The 15,556-nt window shown below is 45.2% G+C and overlaps 1 protein-coding gene across 4 annotated transcripts in view; it reads left to right on the forward strand.

Annotated features, from left to right (window-relative positions):
• LOC119406003 (ras-related protein Rab-3) overlaps positions 1-1,199 on the forward strand; it is a 111,511-nt gene extending 110,312 nt beyond the window's left edge. For all 4 annotated transcript variants that reach the window (XM_037672835.2, XM_037672837.2, XM_037672836.2 and 1 more), the window contains exon 4: positions 876-1,199. In XM_037672835.2, the coding sequence (XP_037528763.1) occupies positions 876-1,197 (322 nt within the window). In that variant the 3' untranslated portion in view covers positions 1,198-1,199. The remainder of the gene's footprint in view (positions 1-875) is intronic.
• Positions 1,200-15,556: the final 14,357 nt, after the last annotated feature.

The raw sequence follows: 15,556 nt of genomic DNA on the forward strand, positions 1-15,556 counted from the left end.
GTGATCCATGCATTTTTTGAAACGGAACACAAACACGCTGTTAGAGAGACCACATTGCATGCAGTTGGTTTCCTTCCCGTTTACCGGCATTTTATCGCAGAGTAATGTACTGACTCGCCCAATAAGCAACTTTTACGAGGCTACTCACGGCTGCAACCCGATTGTAAAAACGTTGTAAGCATTTGTGCGGTTGCTAAATATTGCACGACAGGTGTTATGGACGAAGCATATTTGTGAGGGAATAATACACAATTTACATGCCAAGATTGATTGTGATGGCTGAAGAGGATGCTGCAGAACCTATGTCAGCCATCTACTTTCAGGCTAGGGCATGGGGTAGCACATAATGTCATCAGAGGACGTTGGGATGTTGCCCCGAACATAGTCATGTGCATAGGGGAGGCAGGGGGGGTTGACCCCCCACACGTTATCTAAGGGGTGCACCAAGTCTGCCCTGTACCTTTAGTCAGACGGACCTGTCCCCTCATTACATAAAGTGCATGGCTATGGCCACGCAGGCTTATGACGATAATGGCGGCCGGGGATTCCTGATGTTGCATTCTAAGAAATGTTTACTTCTCACCATTACTCCTGGAAAGCCGTGAACCAAAGTAGGCCGTCGTGAGAAGCACTTCATCGCTTCATGTCTAACTTTGCATCCATTGTGGAGCTTGTTATCCTTTGGACTCAACCAAAGGGGTGGGGAAGGGGGGGAGGGCACAGCAGTAAAACTTGCCCCTCCCCGCCACCCTCCAATGGACAACCCTGTGCATACCTATGGTTTTGACCACCATAGCTTGTCAGTTGTAGCAGCAGCATTTACGTACGAAACGTCCGTGAATACTGACGCTCTGCTCTCTTGTTGTACCCTGCAGGGTGACGCAGATCAAGACGTACTCTTGGGACAACGCCCAGGTGATCTTGGTGGGCAACAAGTGTGACATGGAGGACGAGCGGGTGGTGAGCGCCGAGCGTGGCCGGCAACTGGCCGACCAGCTCGGGCTGGAGTTCTTCGAGACGTCGGCCAAAGAGAATGTCAATGTCAAGGCCGTCTTCGAGCGCCTCGTCGACATCATCTGCGACAAGATGTCCGAGAGCCTCGACTCGGATCCCGCGCTCCTGGCGGGCGGCGGCGCCAAGGGCACGCATCTCACCGACAACCCCGCCGCACCTGCAAACGCCTCCTGCCAGTGCTAGAGCCCCTCCTCTCCTTTCCTCCTCGCCCCTGTCCCCTCCGGTCGGCCTCTGCCAGTCGAGCCGCCGGTCACGGCTGTAAGCACTCGGCTTCCTTGCGGCAGACCATTCTTGGTTGATAACATTCAGTGGTACCTTGACTTTCATGTGGCATAGCATCCAGCCCTTTGCCTTAGAAACTAATGGCGATCCCTAGAACAACAGAAAGTTGAGCTAGTTAATAAGGATTCATCATGAAGTTAGACATGCAGACACTGACATAAGAGATGGTACAATCTTTCATCACAAAAGATACCACGGCGCAACCTTTCTGTTCATAGTCACGTTTGCCTTGTCAGTTTTCCTTCTCTTGCCCCCATATGTGCGCACTTAACTTTTTCTACGACGCAAATTCCTGTTCCGTGTTTCAGGGCAGGCTTCCGTTGCTTCGCACGTAAAGGTGCTCGTTCTTCTTGTTGATTAAGGGCAGGGCTGCATTCCGCAGGCAGACTTAAACCTTGGAAGGTTATTCTAGACTTCCTTGAACATTATAATTTACTTTAAATGCTTTCCGGGACCTAACAAAAATGTTGCAGGGGCTGTGGATGAGTATTCAACCAACTTGTACTAATTAATGGTTAAGCAACAGAACAAGACACGAATGTGAAAAATATGAAAAGAAGAGCATAAAGTGCTCTGTCATTTATTGTAAACAATTATCTTTTTTTACTGTTGGTGCAAGAACGATTGACACTCGTTAACTAGACTTTCATGCCTCATTGAACCTAGAGGTAATGATTAGGGGAGATGGGGGCAGGACTGTCATGTGGAGTTCACCTGTAAGAAACAGGCCTGCACTAAATCAGCAAAGTGAACGCACTTTCAGAAATTTGAAGCAGTGAATTAGTCTGTCACTTCAATGGAAGGCATTACCCAAGATCACAATCTTTTTTCCCACCTTCCACCTTATGACAGTAGAACACGACTCTTATATCTGACCCAAATTTGCACTGGCTACAGATGTTCTTGTTGCGCTTAACAGAGGTCTCATGCGCTTGACACAGGTTCTGTGTCCTGTGAGATGTGCTTACCGTGGGACAGGATAGTTGTAAATCTATGAGAGTACTATGTTATCTAGCATGCCCAAGTTTGCACAGATAATTTCCAAATTTTTTTTAAAGCCAGTGTTCGCTCATTTAGCTAATTGGAAGCTGCTGAAAAGGGACTGCCTGTAACAGGCCATTGTTCCAGAACACCAGTCTAGCGTACATCTTTTGCGCTGTGTTCCACTGCAGTGTGCCCCATGTTGGCATTGCCTTCGTGAAAACCTTTGCTGCACGGCAAATGGCTGAATGCAACCGCGAGATTAGAAGCCGGGAAACATTTGGAATACTTTCACTGGCAAACTACGCATAGCTGTGGACCTATGTCGCACCATAAAATACGGAATGCTATTCCGTGTTGGTCCTCCCTGATTGGTCAACACTTTTCCTGTCGGTTAACTGAGTGAGTGCCCCCAGCACTATGGCGCTACGAACACTTTTCATTGATCATTTCAAGATGTGTCAGGGCTCCGCCAAATAGGGAACAACCAACGCAATGACACGGTAAAAACGGAATATTATTCCGTATTATGTGGTACGGAATAGGACCCCACAGATCAAAAGATCCTGGCACAGAGGAGGGTGTTGCTAACCGCTGCACTGTCTAAAGCGAGGTAAACCAAGTGCCCTGTGGTCTGAGTCGGGCGTTCTGAGCCAGCGCAGGCAGACTGGAGGGGCCCTCCCTAGTGTCCATGCACCCCGCTCCCTGAGTACTAAGCGAGCGCTGCTCCCTTGCTGTTGTTGTTGCTGCTGTGACCGCTGCCAGCTTGACTGCCGCTAAGAAGAGCGAAGGCTGCGCCTGGGTGTCTGCTGAACTGTGTTTGTGTAATATGTTACCTCGGGGTGGCCGGATGACACGTCAGAAACTAGAAACTATAGTCATTCTAAGAATATCTTGTTTCTAAATGACAGTGAGGTTGATGCGGAATAGGGGCTGAATTCCCGGTCATTCGTTCTTGAGGGTCTGATCAATGTCACAAGATTTTGTGTGACACTGGTAGCGACACAATGTGACTCATTGTGACACATGGATCGTGACACGTTGATGTGACACAACATTTTGTGTGGCATGCATTGGCACTCCACCATGCGTGCTGTTGCCCTTAGTTGCCAGCACGTCCAGTGCTTGTTACGCAAAACTTCGATAAAAAGTAATCGCACTCCCAAGTCTGAATGAGATCGTTGGCCCCAGATTGGGGATATCTTGCTTCACATGGAAGGGCGACAATTCAGACAACCACATTACAAAAGAGTGTGTCAGCAATGAAAAAAGTGAAAATGGAAATGGAGATAGGTGAAGCAGTTGTACTTGTTTTCTTTTCTTTGTCGTCCTTATTGCTTGCATGCCATCTTTTCTTTTTTTATTGAATGATCATATCTCTTGCACCGCAACCTTCGATGTTACTTCCAGTGTAGACTTGCCACAGCAGTGAGCTCAGTTCTAGTCTCAAGTGATAACTTAACCCTTGCGTCACAGCAAGTTTCGCATTGACTGGAGCACTGACATGAAAAAATGGGCCAAGTAGCGCAGATGACAATTAAGTTTTATCTCATTTCACTGAGTGCAGTCTCCTTCGGTAGGGGCTTTTCTGGTTTTGTGATGTACAGTACAGATTCGAACCTTCACTCGTTTTACCAGGTATCTTTTTAACGAGGAAGGAGCCACAGTCATAGGTTGGACTTTCGCGCTTCAGTTTCTTACCGAAGGACGGACACTGAAATGCTCATCTTTCAGTATTGCTCGAGGCACCAGGATTACGAATGGCGGGCTCACCGACCGAAGAATGAAAATTTCACTGCTTTAGCCTTGCTTGGGTGCATGAGATACAGCTATGTCAACACCATACCTGCCAAGTTTGGAGAAACGGAATCCGGGAGATCTAATCAACGGGGGGGGGTATGAAGTATGCCGACCGCGGGGAGGGGGGGGGGGAGGGGGTACTGCGATAGCAATTATATGGACACTAGGCAGTTTTAGAATAGCGTACGCAAAGCTTTGCGTTGGCTTTTCGCGCAACTGCGCATGCGTCGTACGCTAAGCGCTTGCGGGCTCCCGTTAAGTGACGAAAACAGCGGGCCGCAAACGCTAACGCTAACTTAGCGTACGTTATTCTAAAACTGCCTACTGTCAGCGGGATTTTGCGATTGCCACTGATCTGTACAGAGTCCAAACCGATAATATCGCTTACGCATCGTCTGTTTCACGCGCGAGTAAATGCGCGCTAGCGCTAGGGACGAACGCGGTCGAAGCAGAGATGAAACGACCCGGCCATCACCGTCGCGCGAAGGGAACATGCGACAACATCGCTCCGCGTGCGAGGCCTGTCGTCGCTTGCTTACCAGTTATTTCGTCGGGCAAGGGACCATAAGGGGCGCCGTTGAGACGAGGGCGGTCGCGAGCGCTGGCGAACACGCTATCTCGACAGACATCGGTAACGGCTACCTTTTTAAGTGCTGGGCTCTCCACTTAAAGCAGTAGTGACACAAAATTTTGAGGGCAAGATAACTTGTGGGATAGATTTGTTTGTAAACAAACGCATCATCTACGAAATATTAACGGCTGATATAACCTATAACACATTTAGGATCAATTTTTAAATTGCGTGTAGCGCATCTGTACGCGAAACGTCCCACCTCGCGTCACCGTGACGCACGGGGCGCGCAATGCACTGGACGCGCGGGGCAAAACTGGATTTCCGGGAGATTTTGCTATGACCCGTACAACCGGGAGAAACGTTCAAAATCCGGGAGTCTCCCGGGTAATCCGGGAGACTTGGCAGGTATGCAACACTGGTGTCAGTTCCGCTGGCCTTAAAGATCTCGTTGAGCTGTTCTTTCGAAGCACAAAAACAAGCGTAGTACAGGAAGCCAGCTTTGCCGTGAAATTTCTCGCCCAGAAGTTGCCTTGTGCCTTTGGATTTTACGTAAGCAGCGCCGGCCAGGTAATCGCGCATCTTGAGTATTGAAGGAAGCCAATGCATTGTGCTCTTTCAGCTGTATTACAAGCTGCCTTTATTTTAATTTCTTTCCAAGAACTTTGTTATACCAGGGTAACGCTGCACAATCAGACATCAGTACTAACGCACACTGCCAATTAGGTTTTTGTATCACTTATCGCGGTGATGTTCAGGGAGAGATGTTTTGTTGGCCAGAGTGATCTTTTTTTTACATTTCTGCCAAGTTTGCATAAATTTTTACAACCTAGGACAATATTGTCGTTGTCCTTTTTAACAGTGAATGGGCCAAAATTATTCACCATCAAGATTAAGCGTGGCTGTTTTCTCCAAGCCATGTGACTGAGGACATACCTCATCATTGTTGTAGCGTCAAGCATCAGTTGCACAACTTGTTTCTTCCTCATCATCTGCCCTTGATATGCAGCAGCCGTTATAGGTGAAAAGCGCACGAGCAGTTCTTGAGCGGGGGAAAAAAGCAATGAAAGAAAAGAGAACCTTTATGTTTGCCGTGCTGGCAAAAGCTCCCATGTTTCCAAGCATCACCGTGCATTAAAATGACCGCCTTCTTGTGTTTCGTGGCATGTTTATTTTTTTATATTTCAACGCTATTGTGACGCTTCATTGATACAGCAGAGCCTTAGTATAACAGACTAGAATTTCATTTGCAACGATGCGAGGTTTTGCATGCCTCGCGTCTTCTGTGCAGAGTCTTCAGCAGTTCAGCCAGGCGCAGCGAAGCGCTCGTGAGATGGGAAAAACCTTAATAGTCTGAAGTCGGAACGGGGCCCCTCTTATTTTTCGTGTTTCTTGATTTTTTTTCTTGTTAACATCTGGAACTAGCCTGTTTGCCCATGTTCTATCTACCCCGTTGTTGAAGTGTTCTAGAAGTGCTTGGGGATCTGTTTTGACCTGATTTTCGAGGAGCTCGATTCAATGACGCAGCAATTTTCGAGTGGCCGTTGAGGGATATTCCAGTTGTGTACTTAGGTGCACAAACGAAAATTTTCCTTAATGCGTATGAAAATTTTCTCTTATTAAGAATCTTGCCTGACATTTCTCTGTTTGGGAGTCAAGGATGGTTGCAGAAAAACACTCTGCCTTATCCATTTGATGGGCGACACATCCGTTCTTCTGTCGATGTTCTTAGTTGTCATGTATTAAAGGAAATCGGTAGCCAATGACGGTTGCTCTTGTACCGGGTTCCCGGTTTTTCTGCAAGTGCGTCCGAAAACTGCACGTATATTTTGAACCAATTGCTTTCGGAGGGGCGTCCCTTTAACGAGCTTTGATTTGCTCAATCAGTTTGAATCATACGGGACGAGAGGGGCGGCACAGTTAGTGTCGTTATTACGTGGCACAGTCCTTGAGTGCATTACCACAGCATCTATCACTGCGTTTTTTCCTGGTGAGATAACACGTCGGTTATCAACGCCGCGCAAGAGTGCAACCGCCTCGGAAACCGACAGGTTAAAAACACGGCCGCTTTCTTGCGCCATCACGGCTGGTTTGCCAGAACATTGCCGCAGCGTGAATCGAGCCCTCGCAAGGCCTGGTTTCGGCTGTTGCTGCGTGGTTGTCTGATTTAACAGAAAAAAAAAGAAGGTGTGTGTTCTCCGTGTATGTCTCTCGCTTGTTTTAAGAAACGCCCGCTGCCTGCTAGCCGCCTTCTTACGGCTGAGCTGGGCACGGCCAGTCCTTTTATTTTGGGAGTCACGCGTCTCCTCCCGGCGACGCGGCGGAGGAGACGAGAGGCACCTGTCGACTATGAGTGTGACTTCTGTAAATGCTGGTTGCCCATGTATAAATGTGTATATATATTCTCTTACGAACATTGTTCCCCGACGCAACCCGTTCTCCCACCTGCCTTCCCCCGTTTTTCCCCGATGCTCCCTCCCCTGGTGTTATTAAATGAAAAGACGATGGCGAGTGAGAGCAGAAGAGTCCTGCAATAAGAAGTAAACACAGAGTACCGGAAAAAAAAAGGGACACCCTTTCTTCTTGTTAGTTGGGGGCAGAGATGTGATAAAATGTGGGAAACGAAATAGATCATAAGATAATTTAGTTTCTTTTTTTAATCACTGTGGCCCTTCCGCGGCGATAAAGGGTACTTGCATTTGTAAAGCCGGGATCCGTTAGTGTTTGTATTTCTTTCTTGGAGAGAGCGGCAGTAGCGTTTGAATGCATAAAAAGGTAGCGTGAAACAACCCCAGTTGCCCTGTGGACGCCCTTTCCTTTCCTCAATTGTCTGATGAATGTTTTGTACGACAATTACGGACTTTAGAGTGTCATGCTAGGTTTCTTGTGTCTGAAGCTACGGAAATTTTATTGCCTCAATTGGGAATGCTGGCCAACCTTCTTGTGGCAGGTACTGTGTTACCTGGGGGTCATTGCTCTGGAGTAATCACTTTCGGCGGTAATGTGGTATCACATTCACCTCGACCGGGCAACATCACTAGAGAGGACGCACAGTAGTCTTACTCGAGATCTGACATACGACCAGTCGTACCAGCAGGTTCTAATTATCAAGACAGGCATCTCTGGTCAACGTGTGATACGCGTTGCGTGACAGAAGCGATTACTCCGGAACTTTACCTCAATTTAAAGCCATGCCAAGGCCATCGACTGCTTTGATAACTGCATTAAAATGCAATTCTTCGGGTATGTTGGACCTCGCGCACTAGTGTGCTGCAGGGTGCATTGACTGGAACGCCTGGTATATTTATTTGTTCGGTGCAGTTAATAATTGGCACATTGGATGTCTGTGACCCAGAAGTAAGTGACCGCTATCTGTCCTAATAAAACTGCTTGAGAGAAAACTTGGCCACAAATGATGTCGCATGTGACCATGTACACGGGATACAGGGGAAGCCAAAGATAGACATTTGCCACTGTGACTATTTAACAGCGCAAGCTCTAGTGATAGTTCTGTGATCAAATTGGCATTGCTCGTTGCACTATTGCTGCACAGGTTTCCTTCGTGCTTAGCATGTGCAAGATGTGAAACTTTGATGAAAAACAGCACTTTTTTGATGAGACGTAAAGCATGTGGCACAAGTTTTTATATGCACGCGTGTATTAATCTCGCCAGAGGTGCCGTTTTCTTTCATTATCTTAACATGCGCACAGTGGCCGACATTAGCCATTCAGCGAGCCGTTCAGTAGAGGGAAATCAAAGAAGGATTGGACGCGGCACAGAATGAAGTAACTTATTATGCATTCGATGCGTGGTGTGTATGAGTTAACGCTGCACTTTTGCAGAGCGTTGCAAAGCAAGCACCGTCTCGGCAGCAAAGGCGTGTCCAAAATTTTGAGTTTCTTCTTACAAGTGTGACAGTCAATGACTGGAGAGTCAATGCACCACACAGCATGCTTTCAATGTGTCTGGTAGATAGGTCATCCGACATACCGATCTCATCAAATTGAACTAAATACAGCAGGAGTTGATGCTCGTGCATTGACTCGCCATTACAAGTGTCATATGTTGCCAGCAAGCACGTATTGGTTGCCCCTTCACGTACTTGCATGTTTTAAAAGAAAAATGAAACCACACGCGAAGCCTGCATTTATTCCTCAAATCACTCGCACAGTTGGCTTGTTTTATATCCTTAATTTAAATGTACGAATGTCACCTAAATGCCGGAAAAATGGGAATATTTTATGCTGGGATACTGTAAAAGAGAGCTAAAACACTGTATGGGTGCATTTTCAGCAATCATTCCAGTATTTTCTTTATTGATACTGTGTTTTTATGCTGGCATTTATTTTCTCCACTTTCTTCCTTGTTTTTTTGTGGGATTATATTTTTGATAATCTGTGCTGTTTGATCAAAGCATTTTCGCCTGCATGACTTCTGCTGTGAACCTTTTCCTTTTTTTATCTCTCCTGAAGGTTATTTTTGACTAAAGAAACATTCCTGCTGCATTTGTGATTTATTATTATGTACCGCATTTGTATATTTTCTTACGAGTGAATTTTGTACGTTTAAAATCTGACTTACAGATCTCTAAGTGGCATTCTGACCGTGGGTGGTTAAAGAAAAGAAAAAAAAAAGAGCGACTTTTGGTAACTCGTGATGTGTTCTAGTCGTTAAAATGTTCTCAACCGCGTACCAACTGTTAACGTCATCGGTCGGCACCGAACTAGTCATTTTTACAACAAAGCGCAATTTTTGTTGTAACGAACCCCATTGTGGCTCCATGTAAAGCACTCTAGTAATGCCCGTATGTTTATTTAGGGAATCCCCACTTGAGGTTAATTTTTCACTGCGACACCCGATACAATGCTCTGAGCAGTTCGTGCTCGGAGAATGGCACTGTCCACTCTGCTTGACATTGTCGCCTATGAGATATTTCCAGATTGTATTCAAAGCCTGAGCCTTCAATGAAGACGTGTCTAGTAGTTTGCAATTGCCTACACTGTTATTGAGAGGAGTAGACACTTGTGAATTTGTCTTCGAAGCACAGCAGTGCTTGCGTGTTTTTGTTTTCTTCTTTTAAGAGGACAGGTGTAGAAAACGTTGTTGAAGTGACATGCCAGGATGAAGCGCGATTTTTCTATTGTTCGCTTAATACAATACAGTACAGCCGACTAGCACTTTATTCAAATTTCAAGGGGCTCCACATTTCTGCTCGAATGATCAAAACTTGAATGAAATTTGATACGAAACTTAAAGTTATGCGTTGCTGAATGAACATGCGAAACAGTAACGAGCATTCATTGGCCATTGCTTAGGTCTCTGATGGAGAAGAAAGCAGTTCGAATGGGGAATGCTTGACCAAGTCGGAGACACCTGCCAATGTGCACGGCAAGCACAAATATCAAATGTGCGTGCATTTTGACTATTTATGCCTCGTCAGCCAACTTGTAGCTGTGCTTCCCTCAACTGGGAAGTATGGTAAGAGAGTTTGATTTCATAGTAAGCATTTCTCGAATTGAACAACTTTTTCAAGATGCCATCGGCATAGCAAGCGGCCCAACATGAATTGTGAGATCTGTTCGAAATAAACTGAAGTCATCCAAGTTTGATTAGTGCAAGTCGGCTGTACTGTTCTGTCAAGTTTGTCGGCTACGAGACGTTCTGTTTCTTCAAGAGGTCAAGTCAGCCACGTGGCTCGCAAAGCTGTGGTCCGAAACGTAAAAAAAAACCCGTGTCTTTCTTTTTCCAGTCGGTGCAAGTTCACAGTAGCGATTCCTTTGATGGTCCTGTGTCTGGGTTTCATGTGTCACTGTGTAACCTTCGCATGAAACGAAAAAAAAAGTGGTATGCCTGCAGTGATAGGAGTGTTGCTGTAACAATGTGAACAACTCTGTGAAAATACTACGTTAGGGGAGTGTGAAGAAATAAAAAAAAAAGACTTAACAGTGTTCATTTCAGCCTGCTTTCGGGGTCGTCATGCATTGCGACGGCAGGTCTCCTGCTTGATGCATGCGTGAATGGGGGGGGGGGGGCTAGGACGTAGTCATAGCAGCGTGTATTGTGATGTTTCTCCAATGAATCCATAGGGCTGGAAGTGAATGCGAGGATTGTTCAACTTTAAGTAGAGGCACTGTGGTTCCTCGAAATCAAGCCTGCACGAGCGCTTCTTGCTGTATTGGAGAAAACGCCGACAGCCTGATCTGAGTTTACGCTTAGCTCTGTGTGTGCGTGCGTGTATCTCACGTGGAGGCTTGAATGCACAAACCAAGGTCTGGTTGAAAAGTTTTGGAATGACCCTGTGTCGAGTCCTGAAGCGCGTGCTGGTGCAGTTAACGTTCGCAAGATTCTGTCTGTTACACCTGTTTCAGCCACATGTTCTCCACTGGTCCACAAGACGACGTGCTAACTTCTTTAGTGACTTCTTGATTCCTTTACTAAATTCACTCCTTTAGTTTATCAATCACTTCCATATTTTGGCTACATTGAGAGGAAAAACTAGTATGGCATCCAAAACTGCCATCTCTTAATGACGTTAGTTTGTATAAGCGCCTAGCTCCTTGAGTATTAACGATGTGCTTCGTCACAAAGAGTGGCCAGTGCTTGCTTTTGTAGTTTGAAACACATATCTGTAATGGCCCGACCATAGGTGTCAGAACTCTGGATTTCGTATAGACTATCTCTAGCATATGTAAACGAATAAAGACGGACAGTCGCTCCTGGGAGGGCAAGCTGCCACTTCCTATATTGTGGCTAGTCTGATCTGCCACAATTCCAAAACTTTTCAACCACGCCCTACTGCTGTGACAAAATTATATGCATACAGGAATGCTCAGTCGTTCATGTTCCCCCGAAAAATTCTAGGAATATGCAAGCCGCTAAACTGAAAACGTTCCGTTTGACCTATTTTTATATCTTTGAAGATTTGAAAATTACAAGGCGAGTGAACAAACACAGTTCTAGTGAATTTATTCCATGATAATAGTACATATGTTGTTTGTGACAGCCATCTTCCTATTTCTAGAAACAACACTGCAAGATTAAGATTGTGTGCTGCAATTTTTTTTATCCCTGTGCACATTCACTTTTGTCACAACAGTAGCTTGTTCCCTTGTTCTTGTCTGTTAAAAAACTGTTGTACAGGACGCTTGGATGTGCTAGGTTGTAGTAGATTAAAGTTTGTTAAAGAAAAAAAAAATGAAACCGTGAAGTCATTTCTTGCCAGGTGTGACTTTACATAAGAAAAAAAATGGAGAGAAGAACCTTCCAAGAGCAAACAGCAGCCATTGTTCTCTCTTTTTTTAAACTTACCAAATGTGAAGGAGACAAACATAACCATCTCCCCCTCCCTACCATCGCTCTATTTCGTCTTTCCGAAAAAGAGGATTCTGTTGTTGCAAGTTGAAAGATTTGTTTTCTTAGTTTCCATGCTGTGGAATAAACAATAAAAGGAAAGAAAAAAATATGAAAAACTCTTTGGTTACCTGGGTTGTTGTCTTAATACTAAAACAGATGGTATTGGTGAGCTGTCTTAGGGCCTTTAATGTTTAACCGTTTAAAGGCCAACAACATCTTTAATTTGTTTGCTGTGGCATAAACAATAAAAGGAAAGAAAAGATGAAGTAATATTTGGTGACCTGGGTCCTTAACATCAGCACAGGTGGTATTGGTGAGTTGTCTACGACCTTCAGGCCCACTCTGGCGATTTTTTGAGGTCAGTGAATATCAATCAAATTGGCAGGGCACATTCCTTTGCACTTTTCCATCATTTATGGCAAATTATAGGCTTGAGAGATACGCAGATTGTTCACAACCGAATTTTATTTGTTGCTTTGAATCACCCACCCGGCTTCCAACATTTATTGACAACATCGTGTGTGTGTGACGTCATTTATGACAAAGGGACGGAAGTGATGGGACGGAGGTGTCACTGCAGTGTCTGCTGTCCACAAGGCAATACTTGTGTGTGTTTGGCGAGCGGTTCTTTGATAGGCATTTGATTTTCAGTTCTCTGTGGGTGGATGTGTGATTGCGTTGGGTTGCAAGTGGTGTTACATTGTGGGCTGTACACAGCTCCCGTGTAGTTACCATAACAGTCACTGAACACTGGCAGCTTATGATTACCTTTCGTCCTAGAGTGTTTTAGCTAGCAATGCCAGTTTACCACACGGAAAGTATGGCAATACCATCCCGTTTGATGAGTGCACATGTGCGAACTTTATTGTACGGAAACACTTTCCGTAACATATACAGGGTTGAGAGAGGTGGCTCGTGCTTGGCTTATATTAAGTTTATCGATCCTAGGGACGCAATGTCAAAAGCTGCTATCCACAAACTTATTCACTCTTCCAAAAATATTAAAAGGTCTCAGTTTGTTCGCAAACTTAGCGTTAGCATTTTACCCAATTGCAGCAGCCAGCGGCCTGGACAAATGGTGCCATCTGGTGGTATAATGCACAACTATGCAAGCACATAAGCACGTTATACTTCATCGAAGAGGAATGGCGATTTCAGTTGGCATCCAAATGCATACGAATCACAGCTGCCATTGCCCGTCAGCTCTGAGGAACTTGTGCACGTGACAAGGTCAGTCAGACACGCTTCGGCTGGTGCGGTGTGGTCACCCTTCCGCTGAGTGTCCACTCTTCGTGGCTTCCATACTCCGCGATGGCAGGAACAATTTTTGGTTTTAACCGGAAATTGTGTTGACAGTTACTGCTCGATTGGGTTTCAGTGTTGTGCTTTGGTTATTTGAAGTTATTTTCCAATTAGCTGTTTATTTTTGCTATTGGGCCCATGACAGGAGCGTCTCGGGAACATAGAAGCACCATTGACATGGTAAAAAGATTGCCAGAGTTGGCCTTTGAAGGCCAATTGCATCCTTAATTTCCATGCTTTGGAATAAAGAATAAAAGGGAAAGAAAAAAAAAACTAAAATACTGTTTGGCGACCTGGGTGCCTGTCTTAACCCATATACGCCCATACTCAGAAAAATTGAGCAAACAAATATTTTCATTCACGAATAGACGATTTGTGCCCTCAAAAAAACGCACAAAATATTTATTTACTGTCAGGTAAGTGCAACACAGTTCTGCAGCACTTTTTTGCACCGAACTTTTTTTCTCGTGGCACAGGTCAAGTTGTGTATTTGCAATTACGGGCTATAGTATGGTCACTTCTACCAAACTACTTTGAGCACGAATGGTGGAATGGTGGGATTTTTGCAATAATTTCAAGAAAAAGAAAGCATCATAACTTAGGCTGTCCTCCACTCCAGGGCCTCCCCTACAGAGTACACGTTCGCTCAGATGTAGTAGTCCGTACGTGGTAATATTAAGGGCAAGCAATGTGTAGGCTACAGCACATGTTTCGGCAGACACCTGCTTCATTTGCTATAAATGGCTCCAGTCTTCACCTAAAGCAGCGATTTTAAAGCACATTAAAGAAGTGTCCCACGTGTAGGACACTGGGCATATATGGGCTAACATGACAGCAGATGGTGTTGGTTAGCTGTCAATCCTCAGGGCGTTCAAGCCTAAACCTTTAAGGCCAACTGCAAGGAAATTGCACTTTTGCGAAATTAATTGTAATTGTATGTAGTATATACCATGGGAGCAATCTCAACAAGGCTGTAGGAATGTTAATGGTACAGCCCTCACCTCTGTGGTCATGCGCTTGCCGTACATTACTTCTGTCAAGCAATAACGGCAGCGTTTTATCAGTTCCGATATAAAGAATTTTTAAATTTCAAGTGTCGAATTTTGGACAGAGGGTCCTCTTACCACACTTTGCAAAACTCGATTTTTAATGCAGTTCAAGGTTTCACTGCAGGCGGGCTTTCAATTTACTCATCTTCCATACCCTTTGCCAGACCAGAGACAAAAAGAAAATTTATGGTCGGTTTATTTTTTACATGACAAAGAGCACACCACAGTTTATTGACTGTCAATGTTTTTGTCTTGTTTTTCAGTTTGTCATACTGGTGCAAAAAACCTGCTTACATTTTGAATGATGCAGAAATCAAGGACTTCTTCTGAACTCTGATGCAAAGGACTTCAGTGTTGATCACAAGGTGTCTTCGAAGGACAATCACAGATAATAAGCTGCCATGTTGCCATGGATGAAATAGTGTGATTTATACAGGATGGATAGCAGGCAAAACAACCCGAGTGCTATCCGTCTGCTCTCTCTGCTTTATTAATAGGGGATGGTATTCCCCTATTAATATAGGGGAATACCATCCCTAGTAGCACCGTTATCTTTGACGGTGCTACTAGGGATGGTGCATGAATGTTAATAATAGCAACCGTTAAGAATGTACAGTGGTCAACACTCATGTCTAGAACGACAGAGCATTGCGCTCAGAGTGGCACGAGCGACATCTGCAGTTGTAAATAAGCCACATGTGAGCATGCGCAATGCCAATGACGCGCCTCTCTTGGATTTTTTTATTCTTGTTTATCACTGTGAACGGAACAACCGCTTTGGCTGTCGAAAGCGCTCTCGACGGTTTAGCGCAAAAACAAAAACCAGGTCAAAAAACTAAGTGAACTGTTCTCGGTGCTTGATGCAAGCTGTGCTGCATGCTTGTTCTTCATTCATGGTCTCATTATTCCGACAGCTGATTTGCCCCTACTTATCAGCTGAATAAAGTTTTCTGTCGTTTCGGCACTATACAGATGACAGCACTTCTGACAGCCAAAGCAGTGTCGTGGCCGCGACGATAAACATGGACGGAAACTGCAAGGCAGGCATGTCACTGGCACCACACATGCTCAGATGTGGCCTGTTTTGAACTGTAGATCTTGCTCGTGCTGTTCCGAGCACGGCGCTTCATCATTCTAGACATGAGTGTTGACCACTGTACTCAAATCGTAGGGCACTAATACCAGAGCTTGCCACGAGACCAA

Source organism: Rhipicephalus sanguineus, chromosome 9, assembly GCF_013339695.2.
Source record: "Rhipicephalus sanguineus isolate Rsan-2018 chromosome 9, BIME_Rsan_1.4, whole genome shotgun sequence".
NCBI classification, from domain to species: Eukaryota; Metazoa; Arthropoda; class Arachnida; order Ixodida; family Ixodidae; genus Rhipicephalus; species Rhipicephalus sanguineus.